The sequence below is a fragment of the Podarcis pityusensis genome (genome assembly GCF_964106645.2).
Source record: "Podarcis pityusensis genome assembly, chromosome: 2".
Classification (NCBI taxonomy): domain Eukaryota; kingdom Metazoa; phylum Chordata; class Lepidosauria; order Squamata; family Lacertidae; genus Podarcis; species Podarcis pityusensis.
The window spans coordinates 112,066,407-112,087,258 of NC_138029.1; the positions used below are offsets into that span (position 1 = coordinate 112,066,407).

General features: G+C 47.9%; 2 protein-coding genes across 6 annotated transcripts in view; one reads left to right on the plus strand and one right to left on the minus strand.

Moving 5' to 3' along the window:
• The first annotated feature begins 961 nt into the window (after positions 1-961).
• On the plus strand, positions 962-15,456 carry LOC308469562 (uncharacterized protein). Of its 2 annotated transcripts, none has more exons than XM_080992196.1 (6): positions 962-1,115; positions 3,983-4,463; positions 8,274-8,369; positions 8,809-9,042; positions 11,743-11,765; positions 12,017-15,456. In XM_080992196.1, the coding sequence occupies exons 2-6, from the start codon at positions 4,035-4,037 to the stop codon at positions 13,125-13,127; spliced, it is 1,893 nt and encodes a 630-aa protein (XP_080848322.1). In that variant the 5' UTR covers positions 962-1,115; positions 3,983-4,034; the 3' UTR covers positions 13,128-15,456. The 2 variants fall into 2 exon arrangements, with proteins under 2 accessions (XP_080848322.1, XP_080848323.1); XM_080992197.1 differs by having other exon boundaries at positions 962-1,111.
• A 1,483-nt stretch (positions 15,457-16,939) lies between these two features.
• DDR1 (discoidin domain receptor tyrosine kinase 1) overlaps positions 16,940-20,852 on the minus strand; it is a 105,364-nt gene continuing 101,451 nt past the window's right edge. For all 4 annotated transcript variants that reach the window (XM_080991672.1, XM_080991671.1, XM_080991670.1 and 1 more), the window contains one exon: positions 16,940-20,414. In XM_080991672.1, the coding sequence (XP_080847798.1) occupies positions 20,274-20,414 (141 nt within the window). In that variant the 3' untranslated portion in view covers positions 16,940-20,273. The remainder of the gene's footprint in view (positions 20,415-20,852) is intronic.

Sequence of the window (20,852 nt, forward strand, 5' to 3'; positions counted from 1 at the left end):
TGAGTGCTCACTGGAAGGACAGATCCTGAATCTGAGGCTCCAATACTGTGGCCACCTCATGAGAAGAGAAGACTTCCTGGGAAAGACCCTGATGCTGGGAAAGATGGAGGGCACAAGGAGAAGGGGACGACAGAGGATGAGATGGTTGGACAATGTTCTCGAAGCTACAAACATGAGTCTGACCAAACTGCAGGAGGCAGTGGAAGACAGAAGTGCCTGGCGTGCTCTGGTCCAGGGGGGTCACGAAGAGTTGGACACGACTAAACGACTAAACAACAACAAAAGGTGCTACTGGAAGGAATTTTTTATTATTTCGTTTCGACTACGGCAGACCAACACGGCTACCTACCTGCAACTTGAAATAAACAGTTGCATTTGTAAATTGGTGTCATATCATTGTAGATCCTGTAGGTGGAGCTGTGGCGCTGTATTAGTGCTTGAGCTTTCATTGTGCAGGATCAGGTAGCTTTCGATTTATACAGATATATATATAAAAGTGTGGATACCTTTACGAAAGTGTTTAAAAGACTTAAGGAGAGCTACATTCTCAGAAAAGATGCAAGTACATAAACACATACATTATTCAAGCATGATAAAAAACGAAGTGATTGACGTTTATTGATATTAATACATATTTTCTTGTAACAAAGTTAAGGTGTTTATTTGTTGCATTTGCACTACTTACAACTGAAGTGTTTCGAAGTGACTATAATAACATGGGGGGGGGGGGATGTTTTCCCTGCATAGAGCAACAGGCATTGAATTCGTCGCATAAAGAAGAGCGCAAAGAAAATCTCCAGGGAAGTTCCTGCCCCCTGGAGCATACAAAATCCTGTGTGTCTGTGTGTGTTGCAAGCAGGCTTCCCGACTGCTTCCTCCGGTCCCAAGTCCTGCCCCAGCCAATAAGCACAAGTTAGAGGGTGGTGCCTCGAGGCCTCCAGCCCCTCACGGTCACACTGGCTCGGGCTGACTTGAGACGGGCAGCACCTCCTTCCAATCCCAGGAGGTGACAGCTTCCCACAGCTGCTTTGGAGGCCTGGCCATTTGGGGCAGCTGTGCAGTGAGAGAAACTTGGCCTGTTGGCCCTGGGTGCTCCAGAACTCTCCCCCAAGTAGGTACGTGCTGCTGCTGCTGCTGCTGGCTAGCCTAGACTTTGCTTTTCTTACTCCCCTTTTGGCGCTGCAAAACGCCTCCCTCCCAGCACTTGGGGCACCTTTTCCTTTCCCACCTCCTGGGACTTGGCTGGAGGCAGCTCGGCTTTCTTCGCACCCACCCCCCACCAGCCAGCACATAGCTGTCAACGTTTCCCCCTTTTTTAAGGAATGGGATTCCTCGCAAGAAAAGGGAAAAGTTGACAGCTATGAGCCAGCAATGTCCGCTTTTTAATGCTTGGGTTTGAGAGTCAAATTCCTGCAGTCATGTGAGCCCAGTCTCATGATCCTGTTTCCCCTTTCTGTTTCCTGTCTAACTGTCCTACCTGCAGGGGAAAAAAATATTTTCTGCAGCTTTCCTGTGGTTGTTTACAGCAGGGTTGGGGGTCCCCTTTTCAGCCCCTGCCCCATTCACTTCTAGGGAGGGTTCGGGAGCAGAGGAGCCGTCACCAAAGAGTCGTGTGGAGGAAACGTCAGAAATGCTGCCTTTTCACTTGTTGCTTCTTTGCCTTTAGCGTTTGTTACCGGGAAATTGGAAGAGGTGTGAGAGACCTTCCCAACCCCCCACCAGAGCCTTGCCTCTCCCTACTATGAGGCAAAGACAAAAAGCCTCTGCTGCATATTACCAAATGTAGCAATGCACTGATAAATGAGTTGATCAATAAAGATCAGGCCTTCTGGCAGGACAGAGGAAGGGGGTACGGGAGGTGAGGTCAGCCCCGGGTGTCGCCACTGAGGGGGTGACAAAATGCCGGGCGGCACTCACCGGGGGCCTGCAGTGTGCCCGAGCCACGCAGTGGCTTGGGCGCGGGCAGGCTCCACGCTGCCCAAATGGTCCACACACTGCCTCCCCCCCCCCAGCTGTAGGGCGGCTGAGTAGGAGGAGGCAGGCAGTCTCCAGAGGCCCCACTGTGCGCCCTGATCCTATGGGTGGCTCACCCTGCCCCTGGGCGCGCCGCCCCAGGCGCCTGAGCGGCTTCCGAGCACAATTCAAAGTGTTGGTGCTGACCTTTAAAGCCTTAAATGGCCTCAGTCCAGTATACCTGAAGGAGTGTCTCCACCCCCATCATTCTGCCCGGACACTGAGGTCCAGCTCCAAGGGCCTTCTGGTGGTCCCCTCACTGAGAGAAGCCAAGTTACAGGGAACCAGGCAGAGGGCCTTCTCGGTAGTGGCACCCGCCCTGTGGAACGCCCTCCCACCAAAGAGAAAAACAACTACCAGACTTTTAGAAGACATCTGAAGGCAGCCCTGTTTAGGGAAGCTTTTAATGTTTGATGTATTATGGTATTTTAATATTTTGTTGGAAGCCGCTCAGAGTGGCTGGGGAAGCCCAGCCAGATGGGTGGGATATAAATAATAAATTATTGTTATATTATTCCTCCGCCGCTGGCCACTGGCCACTGTTTTGCTTGTGATTTGCTTGCTGAAGTCTCTTGCTTGTGACCCCCAACTGGTTCAATGGGAAAACTTTCGAAATTCATATAAAATCACTCCAGTGACGGATTGTCATCATTCCAACGTTGTTCTACTCAGAAGGAAAATGGCTAGCAGGGGAGGAGTTTGGGACATGGGATGGGGGAGCCGTAATCCCTGAAGGGTCCCCATTGCCCATTGCCTGGGTGATAATCGCTGGCATCCTGGCCTGGGGCGGAGGAAGGGAGTGTGGTGGGGGTGGTCTGCCCCAGGTGTCACCATTGAGGGGGTGACAAAATGCCGGGTGGCACCACTCACCACTGGGCTTCTAGCGCGTTCGAGCCACACATCTCTCCTGGGAGTGACACAGTGGCTTGGGCGCCCACAGGCTCCACACTGCCCCAAACGTTCCACCCGCCGCCTCCCCCTCAGCTGTAGGGTGGCTGAGTGGGAGGAGGCAGGCAGACTCATCAGAGGCCACACAAAGCGACCTGCCCTGGCTCGCCCCGCCTTGTGTGCTTAACCTGGTTGGGAAAACAGGAAAATGTAAATACTTCGTTTCACCTAAAGATTGGAAGGTGAAGGTCATACGAGGGACAGGACAAGCCTTGGGCTCAGGTTTCTGCCAGAAGAGCCCTCCCAGTTTATGACATAGTTATGACAAATGTATGATGTTTTACTAAGGGGGTTATGGGTAATTTGGGACATTTTTAAAAGGGGGGGAGCTATCCTTTGTTCGGGGCTTCTCTCTGCTTCTTTAAGTGGTAGTGGGAAGTCTTGTTGCAACAATAAAGATCAGGCCTACTGGCCGCTGTTTTGCTTCGATCTCTTGGCTGAAGTCTTTTATTTGTGACCCCCAACCTGAACCTACAGGAGCCAAGGTTAGGCGATTGTGGGGTGCTCTAATAATAATAATAATAATAATAATAATAATAATAATAATATGATTTATTATTTATACCCCGCCCATCTGGCTGGGTTTCCCCAGCCACTCTGGGCGGCTTCCAACAGAACACCAAAATACAATAACCTATTAAACATTAAAAGCTTCCCTAAACAGGGCTGCCTTCAGATGTCTTCTAATAGTCTGGTAGTTGTTTTTCTCTTTGACATCTGGTGGGAGGGCATTCCACAGGGAGGGCGCCACTACCAAGAAGGCCCTCTGCCTGGTTCCCTGTAGCTTCACTTCTCACAGTGAGGGAACCGCCAGAAGGCCCTCAGCACAGGACCTCAGTGTCCGGGCAGAACGATGGAGGTGGAGACGCTCTTTCAGGTATACTGGACTGAGGCCGTTTAGGGCTTTAAAGGTCAGTACCAATACTTTGAATTGTGCTCAGAAATGTTCTGACTCCCTTTTACAAGTTCACCTTGTGATTTCCCCTCTACTTTCCTTAAACCTGCATGTCCTCTCTCTTAGGAAGCTGATCCTTTCCTGCAAGTAGCAACCGATCCCCAGAACAGCTGCTGCCATGACCTCGGTCCGCGAAGTCTCCAGCATTGCCGAAGACCTGCTGTGCCCTGTCTGCCTCTCCATCTTCCAGGACCCCCGCATGCTGGTCTGCGGGCACAACTTCTGCCTCTCCTGCTTGGAGAGCTGCGTTGTCCCCAAGGGGCAGCACCAGGGAACGTGCCCCGAGTGCCGGGATCCCTTTGACCTGAAAGATGCCGCCCGCAACAGGGTCCTGGCCAACTTGTCTGAGAAGGCCCGGCTCCTCCGGCTGGAGCAGGGCCCCCCGTCGGGTGGGACCGGGAGCTCGTACTTTTGCGAGGAGCACGAAGAGCCTCTCAAGCTCTTCTGCAGCCAGGATGAAGCCCCTGTCTGTGTGATCTGCCGGGACCTGCCTCAGCACCAGGGCCATAGCTTTTTGCCTATCAAGAATGCTGTCACAGGTTTTCAGGTAGGAGCCTAAGGATGCTTGAGTTTCTGTGGGCAGACCTTAGGTTGTTGGGATTCACTTTGCACTGTCCTAGAACTCCCAAGTTTCACCAGCCGGAACCAGGTACAAAAGAGGGGCTGTGTTTTCTTTCTTTTCTTTTTTTCAAAATTTATTTATTTGGTTTTTCAGATTTAAATTTTACAGTCACGTGTCCAACATACAACATAAAAACAAGATTCCAAGGGATCTCTTGGACTGGCTCCTCCTCCCCATTGTGGGTCCTATTGTTATCCATTTCCCCCTGCATCTTTTATAATAATCCAAATCTTCTGTCTCCCCATTGTATCCAGAATTCACCAATAAACTACAACTGATATTCCAGTCCTACTAACGATTTTAACTACAGTGGTACCTCGGGTTACATACGCTTCAGTTTACATACGCTTCAGGTTACAGACTCCGCTAACCCAGAAATAATACCTCGGGTTAAGAACTTTACCTCAGGATGAGAACAGAAATCGCATGGTGGCAGTGGGAGGCCCGATTAGCTAAAGTGGTGCTTCAGGTTAAGAACAGTTTCAGGTTAAGTACGGACCTCCAGAACGAATTAAGTACTTAACCTGAGGTACCACTGTAGTTTACAGTGGTATTTTAAGATGTTAGAAAAAAAATCCAATTTCTTGTTAAAATTTTGGTCTTCCTGATTTCTTATTCTTCCGGTCATTTTAGCCATTTCGGCATAATCCATCAACTTGATCTGTCATTCTTCTCTGGTAGGGACTTCATCTTCTTTCCATCCGTGCTTTCTTGGTGGGTGGGCAACCTGCTCATAGAATTAGGGAAGTGAGCACCTCTGAGCACATGCTCAGCTCGGGGATTTGTTTTCCCTTGGGGAAGGGTCGTTGCTCAGTGGTTAGAGCAGTGTTTCTCAGTCTTGGGTCCCCAGCTGTTTTTGACTACAACTCCCATCACCCCTGACCACTGGTCCTGCTAGCTAGGTACGATGGGAGTTGTAGTCCCACAACAACTGGGAGCCAAGGTTGAGAAACCCTGGGTTAGAGCATCCGCTTTGCCCACAGAAGGTCCCATGTTCAATCCCCAGAATCTCTAGGTAGGACTAGGAGAAACTCCTGCCTGAAGCCCCCAAGAGCTTCTGCCAGTCAGTGCTGGCAGTGCTGAGCTAACTGGACCAATGGCGTGACTCGGGATAAGCTGCCTTCCTAACTGAACCCGTGGTCCTGTCACACACAAAACCTGCTATTCTGCAAAAGCAGCTGGATGGGATGGGATAGGAGTCACAACAGGTGGGTCAGTGCTGAGAGGGAGAGGGTCAAGGCAGCCTTGGACGTCAGTGCAGTGCGAATGCAGCAGCGGAGTCACTCTGTGCTCCAGTTTGCACTGTGCCAACTTCTCCACTGCCTTGCCTGTCCGTCCTGATAAGCAGCAGCGACCCACCTACCAGGAAGCTAGTGTAGCAGCTGTGCTCCACTTCTGCCCTTCTTAAGTATACAGACTATTCATGCCTTGCCCCTACCTAGCCATGGGGCAAATTGTATTTCAGAAGTAAGTGTGCCTGGTTACACAAGTGAACTATCCTGGGAGATTCTGGTCTTCTGCTCTTAAACGTATTCCGACCCCTCCTCTAATTTTTGTTAGGGTTTCATTTTCTTTGCTTTTGCTTGTTTTTAACGACATTTTTATTCTAATCTGCCATTAGCTGCTTAGAGAAGGCAAAATATATAACATCATAGTAATCATCATCATCATCATAATTCATTATTTATACCCCGCCCATCTGGCTGAGCTTCCCCAGCCACTCTGGGCAGCTTCCAACAAAATATTAAAATACAGTAATGCATCGAACATTAAAAACTTCCCTAAAGAGGGCTGCCTTCAGATGTCTTCTAAAAGTCTGGTAGTTGGTGTTCTCTTTGACATCTGGTGGGAGGGCATTCCACAGGGCGGGCACCACTACCGAGAAGGCCCTCTGCCTGGTTCCCTGTAACTTGGCTTCTTTCAGTGAGGGAACCGCCAGAAGGCCCTCAGCACTGGACCTCAGTGTCCAGGTAGAACGATGGGGGTGGAGACGCTCCTTCAGATATACTGGACCGAGGCTGAGGCCGATCAAAGAGGTGGCGTCAGACAAATCCCTCCTGTAGTTAGCAGGGATTTGGCCATACAGTCGTACCTTGGATCCCGAACGCCTTGATACTTGGACGTTTTGGCTCCTGAACACTGCAACCCCGGAAGTGAGTGTTCCAGTTTGCAAACGTTCTTTGGAACCCAAACATCCAACGGGGCTTCCGCGGCTTCCGATTGGCTGCAGGAGCTTCCTGCAGCCAATCAGAAGCAGCACTTTGGTTTCTGAACATTTTGGAAGTCAAATGGACTTCCAGAACAGATTCCGTTCGACTTCCAAGGTACGACTGTTTATGTGAGAGAGTGTACACATGGCGATTTATACAGCTGCATTGCTGCGTACGCAGAACGTGCACAGGTAACTGTCAGCAAGTGTACAGTTCAACTATTTGTGCACACAAATTGTGCACTGATTGACTGTAACATGTGAACATTCATACTGACTTGAGCATTCTAGACCCCACTGCTTCGTATTTTGCCCAGCATATGAGCACCAAACTAGGCATGGGATTTCCCACAGCTGCCACCACCAGAACTAATAGATGGAGATGGGCAATTTTAATTGGGGATGCAGCTCAGAGGGAAAAGGTCAAATATCCCGTCCTCGTGTGCTGCAGTCCCAGTAAAATCTGTGAGGTCCTGTTCCTGCCACCACTTACTTAATGGATATCCTGGGGCAATCCTGGAACTGGAACTGCCAGGGGTCAACCTTGGGACTCATATTGCCTGCACAGCCTATGTTCTTATCGGAGAGTGACACACCCTCCCTCTGGGATAGCCATAGGTTTTATCTCTCTGGCAGCAGAATAGTGCAGGGTGGATAAACAAATAGAACCATGGCTTCGAAGTCTGAGTGCAGTTGTCCACGTATGCAAACACGGATAGATATTGCATGTTGGTTTGCTGTATCCCAGCCAGATTTTAGGCTGCAGATCTCTAGCGCAGCCAAGTTTACGGTGCGGCGCAACATTCAAGCCCCGAAGTGGCTTTTCCAAACCCCTCTCTATTTTTTAAATTTTTTTTATTAGTTTTGCATTTAATAATATATGTTCACATTGATATTGTCCACTTTACAGCTCTGGCTCATTTCATGAAGTCGAGTGAGTGCACTGGCAAAGGAGCAAAAGAAGCTGCCTTATAGAGAGTCAGATAATTAGTCCATCTAACTCAGTATTGGCAGTGACTGCCAGGGTTTCATAGAACCGTAGTGTTGGAAGGCCCCCAATGGTCATCTAGTCCAATCCCCTCTCTCCCCTTTCCCCGCTCAAAACAGCTCCCATGCATTACCTGTTGTTTAACCCTGAATGTGTGTATGGACACATAAATATTTTCTGAGATGCAATCTGTGGCATTCAATCTGTGATGGTTCATTCATGCATGCGGGTCATGATTTGGTACTGTTGGTGTAGACATCAATGAATGGACAGGCATGAGCCAACCAGTCTTGTAAAAGGCAGGGGACGTGATTCAAGCATGTTTCTGCCAAAATAAATCCCACTGGATCCAAGGTGCCATGTCGTAAGGTTGCTTAGGGTTACAACCTTTGAATACTTCCCAGAAAGAGCATGTTAGAACAGGGAGGTGGGAGGGGGAAGAGACCAGTAACCTTTTGTTTGGGTCTATTCATTTTTCTCTCCAGATCTTTTGCACGGTTGTTTGTGTATTCCCAATTTTATTTGTGCATTTATTCAGGATAAACTGAAAGCATCTCTGGAACCCCTGGAGCATGGGGTGAAGTGGGCCATAAATAATCAGTCTCAACAGCAGGAGGCCATGGAAGAACTGGAGGTAAATTTTAAAAGGAGTATGAGAGAGGAAATCATAGAACGTTGTAGCTTGAAGAAACAGGCTCCTAGGCAGGAGGAAAGCAGTCTACAGAAAAGTCTCAGGCGTTGTTTATACGTAATGCGATGGCTTAGTAAACCATGGCTTAGTGTTATGTGTGAACTCTGCCCAGCAACATAATTATGGCTTGTTTACTGCCAGGAAACCACAATCTGAAGCCATGGTTCTTGGCTTATAAATCTTGGCTTGTTTTAACTATGGCTTGGTGTTACATGTGAACCCAGCTAGCAGTCTTCCTTAACTATGGTTTGTTTAACTCGGCACTGAGGTTAGGACCTTCTCTGTGCCGCAAATTCAGCAACTAATTCAGACATCTTGTTATCTGTGAACGAAAGGCCTGTCAGCCGCAAGCGTAACTTCAGCTCTCTGTGATTCACTGTAGAATCTCAATCAACACCTGTGTGGCTGCATCTTCATTGCGTTTGAGGAACTGCGTGAAATCCTCAACGAGAGAGAGCAGAACATGATGGAAACGGTTAGGCAGATGAAGGAGGAGAACCAGGCAGAAATGGAGAGAAGACTGGAATATCTGAGAGCCTTCAGCTCAGCTCACACAGAGACCATATCCGGGATCGAAGCTGCCTTGGCGGAAACCAACGAATTCGCCTTCTTGAAGGTGAGTCTTGGTGCTCAGTGGCGTAGCGTGGGTTGTCAGCACCCGGGGCAAGGCAAGTAATTTGCGCCCCCTAACCCGTGGATTTGCGCCCCCTAACCCTAACCCCCGGATGTTGCGCCCGGTGCGGCCGGCCCCCCCTGCACCCCCCTCGCTACGCCACTGCTGGTGCTTCCCAGTTCCTTTTCTTTGATTGAATAACAGATGTGCAGTTGCCAGTGTCTTCTCTCTGTTCCAGATGTTTTCATTTAAGGTAGGGAACTGGACCCAGCTACCTCACCCACCCACCCACCCCCAGGCCATTTTGACAGACCTTTTGATATGGATTAGCTACCAAACCAGGTTCAGAGTTATCGTGTCAATTCGCAAATCCCTAAAAACAACATGGGGCTAGTATACCTTAAGGACCACCTGGTTCCTCACTGAGATCTTCTGATGGGGCACTTTTGGTGGTCCTCCACTCCCACCAGGTAGTGTGGTTGCTGACCTTGAGCCAGACATCCTGGAGAGTGAAGTCAAATGGGACTTAGAAAGCACTGCTAATAACAAGGCCAGTGGAAGTGATGGTATTCCAGCAGAACTATTTAAAATTTTAAAAGATGATGCTGTTAAGGTGCTACACTCAATATGCCAGCAAGTTTAGAAAATTCAGCAGTGGCCAAAGGATTGGAAAAGATCAGTCTACATCCCAATCCCAAAGAAGGGCAGTGCCAAAGAATGCTCCAACTACCCCACAATTGCACTCATTTCACATGCTAGCAAGGTTAAAATTCTGCTTAAAATTCTGCAAGGCTTAAGCAGTCTGGGGACCGAGAACTCCCAGAAGTGCAAGCTGGATTTCGAATGGGCAGAGGAACCAGAGATCAAATGGCAAACATGCACTGGATTATGGAGAAAGCTAGAGAGTTCCAGAAAAACATCTACTTCTGTTTCATTGACCACACAAAAACATTTGACTGTGTCGACCACAGCAAACTATGTCAAGTTCTTAAAGAAATGGGAGTGCCTGATCACCTCATCTGTCTTCTAAGAAATCTCTATGTGGGACAAGAAACTACAGTTAGAACTGAATATGGAACAACTGATTGGTTCAAAATTGGGAAAGGAGTACGACAAGGCTGTATATTGTCTCCCTGTTTATTTAACTTATATACAGAATTCATCATGCAAAAGGCTGGGCTGGATGAATCCCAAACCAGAATTAAGATTGCCGGAAGAAATATCAACAACCTCAGATATGCAGATGACACAACCTTGATGGCAGAAAGTGAGGAGGAATTAAAGAACCTTTTAATGAAGGTGAAAGAGGAGAGCACAAAATATGGTCTGAAGCTCATCATCAAAAAAACTAAGATCATGACCACTGGTCCCATCACCTCCTGGCAAACAGAAGGGAAAGAAATGGAGGCAGTGAGAGATTTTACTTTCTTGGACTCCACTGCTCCACTGATCACTGCAGATGGTGACAGCAGTCACGAAATTAAAAGACACCTGCTTCTTGGGAGAAAAGCAATGACAAACCTAGACAGCATCTTAAAAAGCAGAGACATCACCTTGCCAACAAAGGTCCGTATAGTTAAAGCTATGGTTTTCCCTGTAGTGATGTATGGAAATGAGAGCTGGACCATAAAGAAGGCTGAATGCTGAAGAATTGATGCTTTTGAATTATGGTGCTGGAAGAGACTCTTGAGAGTCCCATGGACTGCAAGAAGATCAAACGTATCCATTCTTAAGGAAATCAGCCCTGAGTGCTCACTGGAAGGACAGATCCTGAAGCTGAGGCTCCAATACTTTGGCCACCTCATGAGAAAAGAAGACTCCCTGGAAAAGACCCTGATGTTGGGAGAGATGGAGGGCACAAGGAGAAGGGGACGACAGAGGACGAGATGGTTGGACAGTGTTCTTGAAGCTACCAACATGAGTTTGACCAAACTGTGGGAGGCAGTGGAAGACAGGAGTGCCTGGCGTGCTCTGGTCCATGGGGTCACAAGAGTCGGACACGACTAAACGACTAAACTACAACAACACTCCCTTGAAATTTGGCCAGACTTTACCCAGGACAGAAGCTTCTGCGTGGAACTCCTTGCCTATAGAAGTCCGTCAGGATCCATCCCTGCTCTCTTTGAGATGTTGTTTAAAAATGATACCGTTCAGAAGGCCCTTTGGAACCAGAAATTTTCCGCAACCAGTTTTTTATTGACATAGGTATATTGTGTTTTAACTGCTAAATTTTCTATGGAAGTGTGGTTCTCAAATATTTAATTCTATCTATCATCTATCTATCTATCTATCTATCTATCTATCTATCTATCTATCATCTATCTATCTATCTATCTATCTATCTATCTATCTATCATCTCTATCATCTATAGTTGTTAGGTGATTCGTCACAGAGTTACAGAGCCCAGCACCTTTACTAAACTACAGTTCCCAAGATTCTTTGGGTAAAGCCATGACTGTTAAAGTGGTTTAGGAGTGCTCTAAATGTTTGGTTCGATGTGACCCCTTTGCAGTTAACTTGACATTATTAACCGGGGGTTAGCACCTTCTGACAGTTCATTGTGCCCTAATCTTCCCTGCCACCAGATTGATGAATTCGGGTTGACTGTTCTGTAAAGAGGGGTTGATGGTCTAGTTGGCTGAAGCTGTGCAAACTTGCTTTGGCAGGCAGTTCCAACCTTGTTTGTTTCTTTTTCCCTCCAGGGAGTCAAGGAACTGACAGGAAGGTGAGTATCAGCATTGCTCTGTATATAGACATTGGCTCTGATCCTATTTCCTCCATGTGTGAGGACTTGAAGGGTTATCAAACACTCACCTAGAAGTTTTTAATGTTTGATGTTTTGTTGTGTTTTTAATATTCTGTTGGGAGCTGCCCAGAGTGGCTGGGGAAACCCAGCCAGATGGGCGGGGTAGAAATAATAAATTATTATTATTATTACATGCAAATATATGGAACTGTGGTCTCTTCTCTCTGCAGAGTCCAGGAACGACTTAAAGAACAGGTTGACGAAACAGCCAAAGAAGCCTGCGAGGGTGGAGAAGGGGAAGAGGAAATTAAGGAGGAAGGCAACCAAGATGAGGATGCTGGTGAAAATCTGGGCGAAGGCAAGGCCGGTGGAGATGTCATTGATGAAGAAGAAACTTACGAAGGAGCCGAAGCCCAGGGCACAGAAGGAGAAGATGAGGAGTGGGCCATTGTGCCTGTCGACCCAGCTCTTGAAGAACTGGAAGAGTTGCTGGATTTTGAATCATGGAAGGAGATGCTGAGAAGCATCAGTATCAGGGAGACCTTTGTCCCAGACTTGCCTTGCCACTCTCCAACTCCAGAGAAAGACATGCCCCAGCTGGAAGACAGTGATTCCTTACCCAAAGAAGCACCTTGGCGAAGCGCTGGTTCCACTGAGGCTCCCATCGTAGCTGAAGCCCCACCTCAACCACCACGCAGCTCATACTTTCGTGGCTTCCAACAGATGCCCTTTTTGGGTTCCTTTCCGCCCTTTCCTTTTGGAGGGCAGTTTGGGCCTGCACATGGGTGGATGTCTCATCCCAGGCTGGGCCGCGGCACGTTTCAAGGCAGACGAGGGCCACGTAGCCATCCTTTTGGCCCCCGAAGGGGCCAAGGCAGAGGATATTATCCGAACACACAGACATCCCAACCCGGCGAAGGCAAAGCTTTGCCTCAGCATCGCTGGATGCCCCCTAGGAATGAGCCACCCAAGGCCCGAGAAGCCCAAGTCCCGGGGCAGGGAGGGCAGGGCAAGCCGGAAAAATCAGGTGGGGAGTCCTCAGTGACAGAGCACCCCAAACCAAGGGAGGCTCATGGTTCGGGGCGAATAGGAAGAGGAGGTTGGTCCAATAAGCAGAAGACCCAATCCAGTGCAGATCAAAGCGGAGGTGGATCTGTCAAGAACGAGGCTCGTGCCTCCGGTCAGGCAGGGTCGGGGCAGGGGCAAGGATCTGCAAAGAGGCCCCCAACCCCCAACAAAGGGGGCGAAGCCTCGGGAAACAAGGGCTCTCAGAATAAGTATCACGGAGGTCGAGGGCGTGGTAGGGGCCGGGGTTCAGCCAAGGGCCCCCAGAACAAATAGCTGTTTCCATCAGAGGTGGGTGCCGTTGGACGCCGAAAGAAGGACGTATTAGGAGAAGTGACCTTGTTTGGGGATGTGGTTTCATTCGTTGCACTTATCTCTCAGCCTCGGTCCATACTGGAGTTCATGTGCAGGAGAACGCTCTTGCAACAACCACTATGGGAAGAAGGACACGGGACTCGAGCGAGGCCTTCACTCTGGTCCAGTGGCGTACTCTGGTGTGTCCAAGCCGCATATGTTTAGCTGGTCAACGTAGGTGAAACGATTTAGAAACCTTTGGACTTTAGAATGTGCCTCTGATTAATTGAGCAGTAGTTTTCATTTGTTTTGTTTTTAATGCAATTATGTGCGTTTCGAGTACTTGGCAACAACAAAAGGCTGGCGCTTCGTTCCTTTCCAGAAGATGCATTTTCCCCTAGTCTCTCTATTGGTGGAAAGAAATGCTTTTCCTAAAAATAGGAATCTTTTTTCAGCTCAGGGGCCGCAGCGTCTTTTGGGTGCAGCCTTCTGGGGGCCAGAGGCAGAAAAGTGGGCGGAGCAATGGGTACAACTCCTCTCTCTCTCTCTCTCTCTCTCTCTCTCTCTCTCTCTCTCTCTCTACATTCCAGCCACACAAAACTCAGGTCCCTCCCCCCTGCACTCACATTCCATTTCTCCATCCTCCCATCAGGCAAGCAAGATGTGTTATCGCAGTTCAAGGAGGCATTCAAAGCTGACAAAAGCAGAACGGGCGTGGAGCAAGGCAGGAGTGTGGCCTGAGAAAAGTCATAGGTTCATATAATTGAAGAGTTTGAAGGGACCCAAAGGACATCTAGTCCACCCCCTGCAATGCAGGAATCTCAGCTAAAGCATCCCTGACAGAGGGCCATCCAACCTCTGCTTAAAAACCTCCACATAAAGAGAGTCCACAACCTCCAGAGGAAGTCTGCTCCACAGCCGAACAGCTCTTAACTGTCAGAAAGCTCTTCTTGATATTTAGTCGCCATCTACTTTCTTGTAATCTGAAGCCATTGGTTCAAGTCTGACCTTTCAGAGCAAGAGAAAACAAGCTTGCTCCCTCTTCCAGGTGACAGCCCTTGAGATATTTGAAGATGGCTATATATCTCCTCTCAAGTCTCTTTTCCTGGCTAAACATACCCAGCTCCTTCAACCATCACAGGCCAGATTCTTGTTTTGGATTGTAGACCCAGTGTGAAGTCCAAAAAACCCCTGTAGCACCCTAGGTTTGCGAAAAGGCGGTTTGTACGTGACAAACTTGAGTTGGTAGAGGGTCTGGCTCATTGGGAATGCTGTGTGTTTTCCATTTTCCTTTTTTTGAAGTGGTGATTATCAGCCTGAGTACGTAAGGCAGATTATACAGTAGAGTTAACATACTTCCCCCCACAAAATACTATATTCTTGTATTGGGAGTGTTGCAAACAAAATCTGCCCTTTTTCCTTTATGGGGTATCCAAGAGCCCATATAGAGTCCTTACGTGGGTTCCCTGTTGGTAGGAGACAATAACAGAGGCCAACCAGAGAATATTGAGAAGCAAAGCAGCTAGTAAGCCTGATCTTTATTGATCTGTTGCAACAGGGTGCTCCCCTCTCACGCAGGAAAGGAGGACCCAGAACAAAGGTGTGCCTGCCCTTATATAGACATTTTAAATTCCCTTGCCTGGAGCTCAAGACCACCCCTCCATACATCACACATACATCACAGAAGGGGTGTAATCCAAGACCACCCCCCACAAACATCATACCTACATCACAGAAAAGGCGGTCTACAACAGAAATTTGAATGTTGTTGTTTTTCCTGTCTGCCAGGTTATCTGATAATGCCTTATCTGATTGCCTTTCCTGGTAGTCTGTCACCCTTCGAAAAGGTGATTACTAAATTCCTGTAACAAGGAAGGTTTTTTACCTCCTCCCTCCTTGCAGAGAAACATTTGGTCAGCTTGGGACTCAAAATGGTTTCAGGACTGTCTTCCTGTGCTGCTTCAGACATGTGTTTTATATATTTATGTACGTGTTTGCTTGGTACATTTATGAACATTTATTATATATCTAAGACCTTAAAATTCTTATAACAGGAGTTACAAGCTCTAGAACTCACTTGCAATACACTTGATCGGAAAGGTTTAGCTGTGCAGAACTGCTCCCCAATTTAGACTTCTAGTAACCAGCACAAAGGTGCCTTGTGTTGCAACTCCATGCCTGAAATTATATAGCTAAATTCAAATGGATGTTAATGGCTCTTGTCTTCTGTGTTGAAATGTATTCGCCCCCCACCTCTTAAATAAATGCTTTCCTTCTTTAAAAAATAAAATAAAAATCCTGAGTCTCCTCATGGTTCAGACTACCAGTTCAGCATGTTCATAAAAGAGCAGGGAAAAATATAGTTCAGGACTGTTGATTTATGCTTCTTTGCTGCACAAAACTATTATAGTCTTTATTGAGCATTTCTTCTGATATTTATGTGGAGGCTGTTTGACAATAAGCACTCATTCTGATTTGCTTGTAGGACATTTTTAAGTCTTCCCAGTAATCTAATCATTCCACGCTTTTCAATGCCTCCTCTCCCATCTCTCTTAACAACAAAAAATAAATAAAAAATCTTTATAAAATGGATCTGTTGTGCTAGGGGCAAAAGAGCTCTTAAATACCCTTTAATTGGGCCAAGTTCTTGGTATCCCCACCACAGAACAATGACCATCTGGAGCAGGGGTCAGCAAACTTTTTGCATGCATGGGTAGGCAAACTAAGTCCCAGGGGCCGGATCCAGCCCAATTCTCAAACCGTCCCACAGACAGTCCAGGAATCAGTGTGTTTTTACATGAGTAGAATGTGTCTTTTTATTCTCCCCCTTCTCCCCATGCTTGGCACTCGAAATAACAGCCTTAGTGGCATGGAAGGCACTAGGGAGGCCAGAAAACATGGTATTTCCAGAGCATGTTTCTTAGCATCCATGCCACATGGAACACTGCTGTAGCAATGTCTCAAAGGAGTCCTGGTTGGAGGAGGTGTAGCTGCTCCCTTCTCCAGCAAACCAGCACCAGAAACCATTGGCCATTTAAAAAGATTGGGGGGGCAGGGTCATGATTACAAGGGAGAGGGATTCATATCCCATTGGGTTCCTGGTGCCACAGGGAATGTGCCAAGGCTTCAGTTGTATTTGGAATCCAGAGAGAGCTTTCTCCAGATTAAGAAATAGCAGCTTCCCAAGCCCAATAAGGCTGATTTGGAGAAACTGTTATTCATCTTCTAAGAGGACCATCTTCAATCAAGCACATGCACCATTGAAGCTTAAAATGATGAGGACGGGACGTTTTGGGTTCTAAATAAAAGGAAAGGAGGGCCTAACCTTCACCTGTCTCCTGTGAGAGTTAACTAGGTATCTTTTCCTACATAGATCTAGCCATGTGGTAAAGTAATGGGTAATAAGTGAGATGTTGATGTGGTTGGTCTACCAAATACTGCATTTCAATTCATTCATCATTTCGTCCTTCACCCCTGCCTTGCTGCTGTGGCACTGGACATAATAATGGTGCCTTTGAGATGGCACTAGGAAGCTGCCTTCCTTGACTCTGACTAGCAGCTGTCCAGAGGTTCAGATAGTGGCCCTTTCCAGCTTTCTCTGGAACTGCTAAGGATTGAACCATGCAAGGTGGATGTTCTGAGCGATGGCCCATCATAAGTGAGAGGGCACAGTGGCCAAAGTACTGCCACTCTTCACTGCCTCATGATAGGCCACGCTTGCGCCACTCTTCCCAATTCAACCACATTCCCCTCTCTCAGCCCCACCCTGATTCAAAGACAAACTCTGACAAAAGGACTGTACAAAATGCAAAGCGCTTTATTCACCACATAAATGGAAAGGACTAAAAAAAAAAAAAAACCACCCCCAAACATCTATATATTAGTGTAAAAATTCTGTCTTTTTTCTCCTGCTTTTCAAATATATACACATCCTGATGCACAGTACAAAGAAGACGCAAACAGCTACAAGTATTCCCCAGGGAAACGCACACAAAAAAAGGCATTCGACAAGATTGCGTAGAGGCAACAAATCAGAGAAGTAACGGAGGGCATAACGCGCCCCTGAAATTTCTTGAAATAGAAATATACATCTAGTTATGATGAGTCGTTTCACACCATTGAAAATACGTAATTAAAAAAATTAGTTTGTCCTCGTTAAGCAGAAGCAAGTCATGACTAAGGCTGCAATCCTATGTGCGCTCACTTAAAAGAAAAACCCCTTCAACTTACTGGGACTTCCTTCCTGATTGAACATTTTAGGATTGTGGTGTATATATCCCATTGAAAACAATGGGATGGGGCTTATGCTGCAAACCCCCTGCAAATGGACCTGGGCGTTTGCCCCAGTGAACTAAGTGGAACGTTGAGTGAACAGACGTTGGCTTGCACTGCCCCGGCATTGATTCTGAAGGACGGTGCTTGGTAGAGTTAATTTCCATCTTTGTATTCTCTTGGTTACTGCTTTGATAATCTGCCACCCCCTAACTTATAAATGCTCTCTGCAACTATCTACTCAAAAAGCTTTAAATTTTGAAAGACGCTTGATGAAACGGATCCGCTCTTAGTCGACGGAAAATGCTACTTTTAACTTTAATTGGGAAACCCAACAGCACTGGGAGGAAGAAAAAAACATTATTTCCCTCTCCTTCCCACTAAACGGGGCATTGGCACTGGCAAAGCTTATTGCATGGGTTACCTGTTAAGAGGAACTTCCTGTGTAGAGATACCCCCTGATCTAGCACAGATTGAAGCACAGGCTTCTATGCGGACAGATCCCACTGCCACTGAGCACGACCGTGGTGCTGAGTTTCAGGCTACGTTCTCGGGAGAGTCTCCACAATGGAATCGCAGAGAGAAAGGGGGGGGGATTGATAGATTCCCCCAGCACCTCTGCTCGCTTTGGAAAAGTGCGTCCCTTCGCCACTGCTTCGTGCAGTACAGTATCTACAATCACGTCACCTCAAGTCTCCAGGAAAGGAAGGGGAAATGAATTCAGGAGAGAAGAGAGCCGGGCATGGCTTGGATCTGTGGCACGTGGCTAAGGGAGAACAGAAAACCAGCCCTTTTGGAAACCAAGGGTCAATTCCCTTTTTGAGGTTGGGCCATGATTGTACCCAGCCCAAAGCCTCACCAGATCTTGCCAGCCTGGTCTCCTGCCAAGAGGTACCCCCCCCCCGCTCCCACCCCACTTACCCCTACAGAGCAGCTAGTACTGGGTTCTCCCAGCTACAATGGATTAGCAAAGTACCCTCGAAATCATTTCTTCCAGCCTCTCCAAACATCCAGTGCTCAGTTAATCCCAGTGTGCTCAGAACAAAGGGTCCTTATTGGTTCAGCCAGTGTCAGTCCAGTTGTGAATGAAACTCAAAGGCAGAAATGTAGCCCCCCAAGTGTGGAGTTGCCCACCCCCAACTTTCTCAGGAAGGGATGGCAGGTAAGAGAGTCACACTCTCTGGGAAAAGAGTATGGATGGGCAGGAAAGAGAACAGAGAGCAAGTCCTCAAAGGGTAAAATACTGAGCCTCCATAAAGCAAGGTTGTGGCGATGGGGGGAAACTTTTCGTTTCCCCCTCCAGGCTCCCCATAACCAGCACTAAACATTTGCTTCCCAAGATAGCTGGAATATGCACAGTCAGAAGAGCATGAGACTCTAAATTTCAGGGTCGTGGGTTTGAGCCCCAAGTTGCGCAAAAGATCCCCGTATTGCAGCAGAAAAGACTCATAATTCCACGATTCTAAGAGACCCTTGCATGCGGTTGTCTGCCTACTGCTATGTGCAAATGTCTGAGGATGGGAGCATCCACCAAGCTTCTGCCCCAAAAACGGGATTTTGGTCATGGCTTCTCCAGCCCCTCCTGAAATCACACACACACACACACGGGAGAACGTATTAGAACGTAGGCACATCTCTTCCTATTCCATCTGGCATGATGGGCTGTATTGAGGGGCAGTCACCTACACACGGAGACAGAGAGAGTCAATGAGGATCCACAGCTGGAGGTCTGTAAAGTTGCCCATATCCTAGCTGGTCAGGTGGGGAAGGTTACACCTGCCTGAGGCTCCTAAACCTCGCTCTGTGACCTACACCAGTGGGATCCTGGTGTTTCATGGTCCTTGGTGGAAGAGGTGCGGCTCCACCGAAAATCCTTGATAATCACAGCACCGTCACATTGGCCCAACAGAATGAAGTTCAGCATGGAATTCATTCTTAGTTTTGGGGGGTGTTCAGAAGTGTCCTACATAGCTTTATCTCAATAATGGTTACAGGAACCCTGTAAAGTAGGCTGGTGTCATTACACACCCACACTCGATACTACAGCTAAGGGACCATAGCCAAGGGAACAGGGTTAATTAAGGCCACCTAGCGATAAGATCTGAATCCAGGTCTTCCAAGTTTATACACTTAGCCATCTATCGTAGCTGCAGGGACACTGCGCCCAGCATGGAACTGCCCAGATAGAAGCGAGTGGATGAGCACTGGCCAATCAGAAGACTTGTAACCTGGCACAACGTTGATAAAATGAGGTTAGGGAGGGCTTCTAGCAGACCCCAACAACAACAACCCCTGCTGCCTTAGTGGGAGGCTCAACTCACACTTTGAGAACCTGGATATACAGGGGAATAACAAAAAAGGTCTGTGGATGAAAGGAATTCAGTTGAAACACAGTCAACATGTGGGTACTGGAGAAGTTTGTTCAGATTAAGCCAGATTGATTGAATCAAAGTAGAATTGCATTAGACAGGAAGAGGGATCAGGACGGGAAGAGAATTGGGTATGTATGTGGAATAGGTAGGCCAGAAAACAGAGAAGGGGAAATGTGTTGGAAATGTATGGCAGTGCTGAATCATGAGGTGTTTGAGAGACGGTTAAAGATTAGCAGAAGAGAGTGATGGAGCAATTGGGGTAGGGAGGGGCAGAGAGAGAGAGAGAATGCCATGTTGAGGAGTGGATGGAGGGCAATGGGTGGACCAACCAAGGCTGAGTCAAGGATGGGCAGACAAGATGCCCCCCACAGGCACCCCAGAGCCTGAGGCCCTCTTGAGTTACATCCTGCCTCCTCCCTCAGCAGTCTCTGTGGCACAACCCGAGTCCTTAAACATAATCTCCATTGGCCGGCACCAATCCGGTTCACACCATATTGAGGGCATCTTCAGCCAGGAAGCGGTGCAGATGTTGGAAAGATGGGCGGTCCTTGGCCTCTCTTGCCCAGCACCTCAGCATCATCTCGTAGACAGCCAGCGGGCAGGCAGGCGGACGAGAGAGATAGACCTGGGGAGGGAGGGTGAAAGGAAGGATTACAAGGTAAGTCATGGGAGGAGCTCAGAGAATTGGAGGGGCAGGTTGGGGGGGGCGAGAAATTGGGCCCATGGGAGGAGTTCAATTTGGGGGAGGGCCCCAGTGGATTGAGAAAAGGAGCTCTGGATTATAAGGGAAGGGCTAGTGACTGCGGGGGGGGGGGAGGTTTACAGCATCAAGAGATGGGAGCTTCTAAGCACATACTCAGGAACATGCAAATAACAGGACCAGGGCTGTGCATGTGGCTAGCATGAAGAAATCCCCACATCCTGTCACACACAAAAAGAACATTCGTGGTTCTACCCCCAAGCGTCATGCAGAAGGAAGTTCAGAAAGCTTTCGCTGGTGTTGTTGTTGTTGCTATGGCTAAACAACCGGGAGTCAGAAATCCTTGGTGATCCACTGCAGGAG